The sequence below is a fragment of the Heptranchias perlo genome, unplaced genomic scaffold (genome assembly GCF_035084215.1).
Source record: "Heptranchias perlo isolate sHepPer1 unplaced genomic scaffold, sHepPer1.hap1 HAP1_SCAFFOLD_43, whole genome shotgun sequence".
Classification (NCBI taxonomy): Eukaryota; Metazoa; Chordata; class Chondrichthyes; order Hexanchiformes; family Hexanchidae; genus Heptranchias; species Heptranchias perlo.
In genome coordinates, this window is record NW_027139442.1 from 7,633,820 (window position 1) to 7,644,266 (window position 10,447).

General features: G+C 45.7%; 1 protein-coding gene across 1 annotated transcript; it reads right to left on the reverse strand.

Moving 5' to 3' along the window:
- Positions 1–484: 484 nt before the first annotated feature.
- Positions 485–9,427, reverse strand: LOC137312572 (EEF1A lysine methyltransferase 3-like). Its single transcript, XM_067979103.1, has 3 exons — positions 9,272–9,427; positions 4,916–5,027; positions 485–882 (listed from the first exon to the last, which is right to left on the reverse strand). The coding sequence occupies exons 1-3, from the start codon at positions 9,425–9,427 to the stop codon at positions 485–487; spliced, it is 666 nt and encodes a 221-aa protein (XP_067835204.1).
- Between the last annotated feature and the right edge of the window lie 1,020 nt (positions 9,428–10,447).

A 10,447-nucleotide genomic window follows, 5' to 3' on the forward strand; every position in this document is an offset into this window, starting at 1 on the left:
TTGATGCAATCATCACACAAACGTGAATGTAGTGGGAGAGCAAAACTTCAGGAGGGGAAAAGTGTAGGTCCTGTGATGTGTTCTGCAGTGCTAGACTGAAGTTAGATACAGGGTGAAGCTGACTCGAAAGAGGGTTCCTAACCCTAAACTCTAACCCTCCCTGCCAATATTACTCCAGTCAGATAACAGTGGCATTAATAGGATTCGCGTTTTTGTCAGGCCTCCGACTTGGCCTCGGGTGAGGGATTGGCTCGGACTATAACGTCAGGATTAGGGTTAGGGTTTCAGGTTTAGGTTTAGGGTTTCAGTAAGGGTGTCAGGGTTATGGTGTTAGAGTAAATGGGAATCCCAATCCCTCTATCTCTGCAACCTCCTCCTACATCATCCAGTCCTCTTACTCTTGCCTGTTGTGCCCTTCTCCCCCTCGCGTCTTCCCATTATGAGACGTTTAACTGCCTCCACCCTATTCTCTGGAATTTCCTCCTTAATAAGCGCCAGGAACTTTTTTGGTCACTTTGTACAGGTTGATTTCATTTTCTGGGACACTGTGAACAATTTCGGAGTTAAAATGCTGTGGAATGAGCTTCTCGTGAAAATTCATGGCTCCCATGAACTCACGCATCTTCGAGCAGATGTAAATGATAGTGTTTTGGTTGCTCAGATGTTGTAGGGTCTTTAGCAGTAAGTGGTATTCACGTTTCTTGTAGACGATATCGGATCCCAGGATGATGTCGTAGTCTGTTGGAAATTGATAATGGTTTATACCCCACGAGAGAGCAGAGACTTTTGACCGCTGGATAATTGAAGAGGGGACATTGTTGGCCACGTTTAGTTCTATTTGATTCAGAACTTCTGGTTTGTCTGTCAAGGTCACATCTCCACCTGCCAGAAGAATGTTAAAGAGCAATGACGTATCTTCACTTATTGCTTCCCTATGACACCAACCTGTAAATGGTAAATGTGGGCAAAAGGGATTCGGGGCAAAGCAGATTAACACAGCAAAGGCTGTTAAATGTAATGATGAACTTGTGCAGTGTCACAGCATTGCTCAGCGACTCCATCAGCACAGCGGTTATTTCACTGGATTTAGTAATCCAAAACTGTGAACTAAAAATCCAGCAACTTGAGTTCAAATCCAACCACGAAAATTTGATTTCAATTCAAAAATGTCAACGTGAAATGGGCGATATTGACTTTCTGCCATAGCGTAAAACCGGTGACAACGAGTTTGTCGCCTGTTGAACATTCCTCCCGATTTTTATTTTTGGCTATCACACGTTTCAAACTGCCGGTCGAAGTCAATATCCGCCCCAAAGTGACCATAAAATTATCCGATTATCGCAAAAACCCAATAGGTTCACTAATGTCCTTCAGTGAAGGAAACCTGCCGTCCTTAACCAATCTCGTTTGTGTGTGACTCCAGTCCAACACCAATGTGGTTGGTGCATCACTGCGCTCTCGTGTGGCCTTGTGAGCCACGCCGCGGTATCAAAATAAGGATAAAGCTGCTACCTCGGCATCGAAATTGGAAACAAAAAGGCACACCCAGTCCAGTTGACCTTGCAAGTTCCTCCTCGCTATCAATCGGGGACTGTTGTCAAATTCGGGAGAGCTGCCTCACAAACTAGTCAAGCAACGGTCTGACATCGTCAAAGAATCAAACCTGTCCTCACTCCGAGGAAACCCTCCATCGTGTCGTGTGGCACCTCCACCCTGCTGAGTGGGATAGATTAATAACAAATCTCGCACCTCAAAACCGGGCACTCATGAGGCAGCATGGGCCCTAAGCAGCAGCATAATGGAATGCCACAACAATCTTGTTACCGCAGGGCCCGACATATCCCTCACTTCTCCATCACCATCAAGCTGGGTGACCAAATCTGTTTCAATGAGGAATGCAGAAGAGCATGCCTGGAGCGGCACCGAGCGTATTTGAAAATCAGCTGCCAACTTGGTGAAGCTGCAGCAAAGGATTACCATGCATTATAAACAGTTAGAGCACCATACATTGTGAACAGTGAGAGCACCATGATTTCTAAACAGCGAGAGGAGCATGCATTATAAACAGCGAGAGCAGCATGCATTATAAACAGCTAGAGCACCATGCATTATAAACAGTGAGAGCACCATGCATTAGAAAGAGTGAGAGCACCAGGCATTATTAAAAGTGGGAGCACCATGCATTATAAACAGTGAGAGCACCATGCATTATAAACAGTGAGAGCACCATGCATTATAAACAGAGGGAGCACCATGCTTTGCACAGAGTACAGCAATCCCCAAACCAAACAATCAGGTTAAAGCTCTGAAATCCGGTCACATCAAGTCGCGAATGGTGGTCGCAAATTCAGCAACTAACAGGAGAAGGAGGCTCGGTGAAGATTCTCATCCTCAACAAGAGCGCAGTCCAGCACATGGGAACATAAGGACATAAGAAATAGGTGCAGGAGTAGGCCATACGGCCCCTCGAGGCTGCTCCCTCATTCGATAAGATCACGGCTGCTCTTCGAAATCCACTCCACTTTCCCGCCCGATTCCCATATCCCTTGATTCCCTGAATGCAAAAAAAAGTTTGATGCGCTTGCAACAATCTCCAGTCAGAAGTGCCAAGTGGATGATCATTCTCAGCCTCTCCCTGAGGTCCCCATCCTCACAGATACCAGTCTTCAGCCAATTACATTCACTCCACGTGATAACAATAAATGTCTGAGTTGATGGACATGGCAAAGGCTCCCGGCTGTCGTGTTGAAGACCTGTGCTCCAAAATAAGCGGTGGCCGACCTGAGCTGTTCCAGTCGGAACTGTCATCTATCCGACTAAAAAGTGGAAAATTGCCCAGGTATGAACTGTCCACAAAAAGCGGGACAAATCCAATCCGGCCAATTACCGCTCCATCAGCCTACTCTCAATCATCGCCAAAGTGATGGAAGATGTCGAGAGTGCTATCAAGCGGCACTTACTAACCAATAACCTGCTCACCGATGCTCAGTTTGGGTTCCGCCAGGACCACTCGGCTCCAGACCTCATGACAGCCTTGGTCCAAACATGGAAAAGAATCCTGAATTCCAGAGGTGAGGTGAGACTGACTGCCCTTGACATCAAGGCAGCATTTGTCCGAGTGTGGCACGAAGGAGCCCTCGTAAAACTGCCGTCAATTGTAATCAGTGGGGAAACTCTCAAGTGGCTGGAGTCATACCTGGTGCAAAGGTACATGAGAGTGTTTGTTGGAGGCCAATCATCTCAGCCCGAGGACATCGCTGGGCAGTGACCAAGCCCCAACTATCTTCAGCTGCTACATTAATGACCTTCCCTCCATCACAAGGTCACAAGTGGGGCTGTTCGATTATGATAATGATAAGGACATAATGTTTATTTCCTTCAGTAATTCCTCAGGTAACGCCGCAGAATACACGGCCTCCGACCTGCTCTTGCAGCCACACTATTTATGTGACTGGTCCAGTTAAGTTTCTGGTCAATGGTGACCCCCAGGATGATGATGGTGGGGGATTCGGCGATGGTGATGACGTTTGATGTAAATGGGAATTGGTTAGATTCTGTCTTGTTGGAGATGGTTATTGCCTGGCTCTTGTCTGGCGCGAATGTTACTTGCTACATAACAGCCAAACCTGCATATTGTCCAGGTTGTGCTGTATGCGGGCACGGACTGCTTCATTATTTTATTCTAAAGCATGCTTACTGTTTTATGGAATATAATTTGGCCATCAGTTGGGTGCTGGAAACGTGACTGGAGCTCACAAGGACTCAAAAACATGATCAAAAGCTACAGCTTCCGCGTTTAATATCTGATCAGAGTCCAGATGTTCAGGATGTTGAGCAAATATTACATTGAATATAACCAGGCCATTTCTGATAGGTATCTAGTTCTCAGCTCATCAGCTCAAGGAGAAATGTGATCAAATGTTTCACTTTTTCATTTTCTGGAATTTTACGTTTACTCGATTTTCACAGATCAACAGCAGTTCAATTGAGATCCCGCTCCCTGATGGGAGGAGGGACTTTCTCCATAATGGCAGGTGGAGCGGCTGAGTCCAGAAAGCTGCGACTTTTCTGAGGCATCATTCTTATTACCTGAGGTAAGGGTCCTGTGCTTTGAAAGCATTCTCTATCAAACAGAACAAAACTGGAGGTGAAGAACTGTCAACCCTGGTTAGGCCGCACCTGGAGTTCTGTGAGCAGTTCTGGGCACCGCACCTTCGGAAGGACATATTGGCCTTGGTGGGAGTGCAGCGTAGGTTTACTAGAATGATACCCGGACTTCAAAGGTTAAGTTACGAGGAGAGATTACACAAATTGGGGTAGTATTCTCTCGAGTTTCGAAGGTTAAGGGGTAATCTGATCGAAGTTTATAAGATATTAAGGGGAACAGATAGGGTGGATAGAGAGAAACTATTTCCGCTGGTTGGGGGTTTTAGGAGTAGGGGGCGCAGTGTAAAAATTAGAGCCAGACCTTTCAGGAGCGAGATTAGAAAACATTTCTACACACAAAGGGTTGTAGAAGTTTGGAACTCCCTTCCGCAAACGGCAATTGATACTAGCTCAATTGCTAAATTTAAATCTGAGATAGATAGCTTTTTGGCAACCAAAGGTATTAAGGGATATGGGCCAAAGGCAGGTATATGGAGTTAGATCACAGATCAGCCATGATCTCATCAAATGGCGGAGCAGGCACGAGTGGCTGAATGGCCTACGCCTGTTCCTATGTTCCTAACAGTAAGGACCTCAAAAGAAGATCAGACTGCAGCGTTCACAAAACATGCATATTACTGGGGGTTTAATCACCCCAATGACCAGTCTTTGTCATGGTCCTTCTCATTCTCTAGCCGTCCTATTCCATTACAGTTCATCGCGCTCCCTCACACATGCAAAGTGCTATCGCTTGGAAAGTTTAACTCACCCAGCAGGATTGCAAGAATCCCCACGATCCCAGTGCCCGACCCCAATTCAATCATCTTCTTCCCAGAAAAACTGATTTTCTCTTTCTCAAAGAACCGGCAGAGAACGAGGCCCTGAAACAAAATATGGTATTAACGTTAGAATTCGTTCAGCTGCAACTTTCTGTATCCAAGTTCACACTACAAGGCAGGTTGCAAGGAAGGGTGCAAGGGAGGGAGCATGTGTCGGAGCAAGGGAGGGTGCAAGGATAGGTGCAAGGGAAGGTGCAAGATAGTGAACAAGGTAGGGTGCAAGGGAGAGAGCAAGCGTGGATGCAACGGTGCGAGCATGGGAGGGTGCAGGGATCAGTGCAAGGGAACGTGCAAGGGAAGGTGCAATGGTGCGAGCATGGGAGGGTGCAGGGATCAGTGCAAGCGAAGGTGCAAGGGAAGGTGCAAGGGAGGCAGCAAGGGAGGGCGCAAGGGAGGGTGCAAGCCAGTAAGTAATTCCAAGGAATATATAAATCTATTACTTAGTTCCAAGGAAGATATAAAAATCTGAACATCGTGTTGTGATGGTTATAAACTCAATATTTGGTGTCAAGAATAGCGCATACCCCGCGCATGGTGTCAATGATGGTGTATACACCGGGAATGTTGTCAAAGATGGTGGATACACCGCGCATGGTGCTAAGGATTGTGTATACTCAAGGGCAATTGGGGATGGGCAATAAATACTGGCCTGGTCAGCGACGCCCACATCCCATGAAGAAATAAAAAAAAATACCTCGTGCACGGTGCTAACAATCGTGTATATACCGTACAAGGTGCCAAGGATAGTGGATACACAGTGTAGGGTATCAAGGATGGTGGATACCCAGTGTCGGGTACCAAGGATGGTGGATACCCAGTGTAGGGTGTCAAGGATGGTGGATACCCAATGTAGGGTGTAAAGGATGGTGGATACCCAGTGTAGGGGATCAAGGATGATGGATACCCAGCGTAGGGGATCAGGGATGGTGGATACCCATTGTAGGGTGTCAAGGATGGTGGATACCCAATGCAGGGGATCAGGGATGGTGGATACCAAGTGCAGGGGATCAAGGATGGAGGATACCCAGTGTAGGGGATCAAGTATCGTGGATAACCAGTATAGGGTGTCAAGGATGGTGGATACCCAGTGTAGGGTGTCAAATATCGTGGATAACCAGTATAGGGTGTCAAGGATGGTGGATACCCAGTGTAGGGTGTCAAGGATGGTGGATACCCAGTGTAGGGTGTCAAGGATGGTGGATACCCAGTGTAGGGGATCAAGTATCGTGGATAACCAGTATAGGGTGTCAAGGATGGTGGATACCCAGTGTAGGGTGTCAAGGATGGTGGATAACCAGTATAGGGCATCAAGGATGATGGATACCCAGTGTAGGTGATCAAGGATGGTGGATACCCAGTGTAGGGGATCAGGGATGGTGGATACCCAGTGTAGAGTGTCAAGGATGGTGGATTCCCAGTGCAGGGGATCAAGGAGGGTTTAAACATAATACATGGTGCTGGTGGAGTATTAATCCCATATCGATTGCATGGAGGATACATCATTCAGTACTTTGTGCCAGCTAGGGTATAAACCGAGTACATGACGATAACGACGGCATAAACCCAGGGTATGGTGAATTGGAACGTATAAACCCAAGACATGATACAAGAAGGTTATATACCCATTACATTGTGTCAGGGAGGAGGAAAACCCGGTAAATATGGCCTGGAGGGTAAAAACAATTTAATGGTGCCATGGATGCTATGAAGACAGAACATGGTGCCATGGATGGTATGAAGACAGAACATGGTGCCATGGATGTTATATATTAGGTGTAGAGTAGTTATGGAAAGAGACATTGATCAATCAAAGGTGAAGATGCTGAGGGGTAATTCCAGTGAGTTGAAAAGGGATCCGGCCCATGTTGAATGCAAACAAAGACTGGCTGTAAAAACAGTAAATAAGCAATGCGAGGCCTTCAAGGAGAAGCTAGTTCGGGCGCAAACGAAACACATTCCGATGAGGGAGTTAGGAAGGGCATCCAGTGCTGGAGCTCACTGGATAATTGAAAATATAGAGAGTAAAACGAAACAGAGAAAGGAGGCTTATGACCAATGTCAGGACCATAATACATTAGAAAATGAGGCAGAATACATAAAGTACAGAGGAGAACTGAAAAAGGAAATAATACGGGCGAAGAGAGTGTACGAGAAAATAGTGGCAGATAACATAAAAGGGAACAGTAAAGTCTTTTATGAACAGACAATTACCAAAAGGACAGTCAAAGGAAGGGTGGGGTCAATTAGCGACAAAAGAACGAACTCATTGTGGAGTCGCGGCTTGGGGACGAAATGAAAACTTTGCATCAACATTCACAAAAAAAGAGGATGCTGCCAATGTCCCTGTAAAGGAAGAGATAGTAGAGGATGCACTAAAAAGGTTGGCAGTACTCAAAGTAGAAAAGCCACGCGGTCCAGGTGGGTTGCATCCTAGGTTGTTGTGGGTAGTATGGGTGGAAATAGCAAAGGTTATAGCCACAATCTTTCAATCCTCCTTGGATATGGGGATGGTGCCAGAGGACTGACTGGTTGCAAATGTTATTCTCCTGTTCAAAAAAGGGGAGAAGGATAAACCTGGTAACTACAGGCCAGTCAGCCTAACGTCGGTGGTGGGGAAACTTTTGGAGACAATAATCTTGGACAAAATTAATTGTCACTTGGAAAAACATGTTTTAATAAATAACGGTCAGCACGGATTTCTTAAAGGCAAATAGTGTTTGATAAACTTGATTGAGTTATTTGATGAAGTAACTAATTTTCAAAGTACCACGTTGTAGATGAGTTAGCAACATTGATGCCCATGGGATTAACAGGACAGGGGCAGCGTGGATATGAAATTGGCAAAGAGACAGAAAGCAGGGAGTAGTTGTGAACGGTTATTTCTCAGGCTGGATGTGTTCTTCAGGGGTCGGTATTTACACCATTGATCTTTTTGACATGCATTAATGAACTGGACTTGTGTATAGAGGGTATAATTTCAAAGTTTGCAGATGACACGAAACTCGGAAATGTAGTAAACAATGTGGAGGCTAAGAACAGACTTCAGGAGACCAGACACACAAGGGAAATGGGCAGACAAATGGAAGATGAAATTTAACGCAGAGAACTGACTGTGAAATGATACATTTTGATCGGAATAATAATAAGAGACAATATAAACAAAATGTTACCATTTTGAAGGGGGGACAGGAACAGAACGAACTCGGGTTGTACTGACACAAATATTTGAAGGTGGCAAGACAAGTTGGGAAGGCTGTTAAAAAAGCATACGGGACCCTTGATTTATAAAATAGGCACAGAATACAAAATGAAGGAAGTGACGCTAAACCTTTATAAATCACTGGTGAGGCTGCAGCAGGAGTATTGTGTCCAATCCTGAGCACCACGTTCGGAAGAATGTCAAGTCTTTAGGGACAGTGCAGTGTAGATTTGGTAGAATGGTACCAGGGGTGCGGGACTTCAGTTAAGTGGGGAGACTGGAGAAGCTGGGGTTGTTCTGTTAGACCAGAGAAGTTTAAGATGAGATTGAAAAGATGTGTTCAAATTCACGAACGGTTATGACAGAGTAGAAGAGTAAAAAGGGGTTCATGGGGTTGGGGGTTATATATTAGCACAGATAGAGGATTGTGTAACGGACAGAAAACAGAGAGTCGTGATAAACGGGTCATATTCAGGTTGGCAGGCTGTAACTAGCGGGGTGCCGCAAGGATCCCTGCTTGGGCCTCAGCCTTTTCAACTCTATATTAATGAATTAGATGAAAGGACCGAGTGTAATGTATCCAAGTTTGCTGACGATACAAAGATACGTGGGAAAGTGAACTGTGAGGAGGATACAAAGAGTCTGCTAATGGATATAGACAGGTGAAGTGAGTGGGCAGGCAGATGATTAATTGGAGACATGACATGTGGTGAGTGGAGCAGGTTTGGGAGGAACAGGTGACTTTGGACCTATGGTTCCCAAAGCTCTCCACCACTGGAGGGTTTTCCTCGCCTCATGTCTGGGTCTGTTGGAGACTAATTCATTCGGTTTGATTGCTATTATTAGTCTGCAACTCGGTTCTCACTGTGTCATGTGACTACCAGGAACGTAGACGGCGAACAATAATCTTTCTTCTAGCAATTCCGATGTTCTTATGCATGTTCGTCTGCAAAACCAATTCATCAAGTAGGGCTTCCTCAACATAGCGGGGGTGGGGGTGGGGGCGGTTGCTGTAGTGGAAGGCAGAGGCTCTGAGTTTGGTTTCTCTCTTTCAGATCCAAGCATTTACTCCAAACATTGGACTTACAGCTTCCCAGATTATTGATGGTACCACTAATTTATTGCTGGAGACCCTAGTGATTCTCAAAGTGTGCCCGCAAAACTGATAGCGACTTTCGAGTTTGTTGCTGTCCTCCGTGGAGTCGGGGCTACTGAAATGCTTCTTTTCCTGCTGTGTTTCCATTATCCTCTCTGAGCTCACTCTGTACTGCTTTGATCCTGGTTGAACCACTGCAGTCTCCACGGAGGTTTTGTCCAGGGGTCTGGATGTGAGCCTGTCTCGGTTTCAGCTTTCGGTGCGTGCAGTCCGCTTGTCCGACAGTGGATGAAACAATACAAACTCTGATCTGGAAACACAATAAACTTTAATTAATTAGTCTCCCTTCTCTCACCTCTTCCCCAACAAATTTGATAATAACACATTAACACAATATTCAAAAGTTTCTGAAAGGTCCTCATTAAGAAAGTGAACCAATAAAGTCAGTATGCAGAGAGCCGAAACTGTGGGCCTTTATCTGAAGGCAGGGACGGTGTTTGCCTTACCATGCGACTGTTGTTTTAGTGAAGTTACTCCCTTCGATCCAGAGCTGCTCAGCTGACAAACCTCGCAGAAGAGCTTTTGTTGCGAACCGTGGTATCATCTCCCCAACCTCGGCCGGGTTGGTGAGCAGCCTTTCTCTGCCGCCCACTCTTTACCAGATTCATGTTCTTCACCTGTCTCACCAGCTGCACCGATCAGTAACTGCCTTTTCCCACTGTGATGACAGTCACTGCTCCATGCTGCTCACTGCCAGCGGGACGTTGTGATCGGCCGCCGACTCTCGGCGCTTTGTTGCGCAGTGTCTTTATTCATTTCTTATCTGACTCGAGTTACAACGATTCGATGGGGAACAGCCTAGATTCCAAACACTTTTGAATATTGTGTTAATGTGTTGTTATCAAATTTGTTGGTGAAGAGGCGAGAGAAGGGAGACTAATTAATTAAAGTTTATTATGTTTCCAGCTCAGGTACCGGCAAGCCCTCAGTGATCAGCTAATTAACGTAACTGGATCTGCTCAGGGCTCCGTGTAATTGCACGGCCCAAACGCTGCACTGTTTTAAGGTCAGCAACATTTCAAATTATCATCAGCACAGAGCACCTAAAACTGATGCCTTTGACCCGGACGGTTGAATTGTTTTTTTATTTTAAAATGAACATGGAAA

Coding starts and splice junctions, on each gene's coding strand:
- LOC137312572 (XM_067979103.1), bottom strand. CDS start 9,427: ATGGAAACACAGCAGGAAAAGAAGCATTTCAGTAGCCCCGACTCCACG. Junction 5,028..9,271: donor CATCAATAATCTGGGAAGCT/GTAAGTCCAATG, acceptor ATTTTGTTTCAG/GGCCTCGTTCTCTGCCGGTT. Junction 883..4,915: donor GATTCTTGCAATCCTGCTGG/GTGAGTTAAACT, acceptor TTCTTCTGGCAG/GTGGAGATGTGACCTTGACA.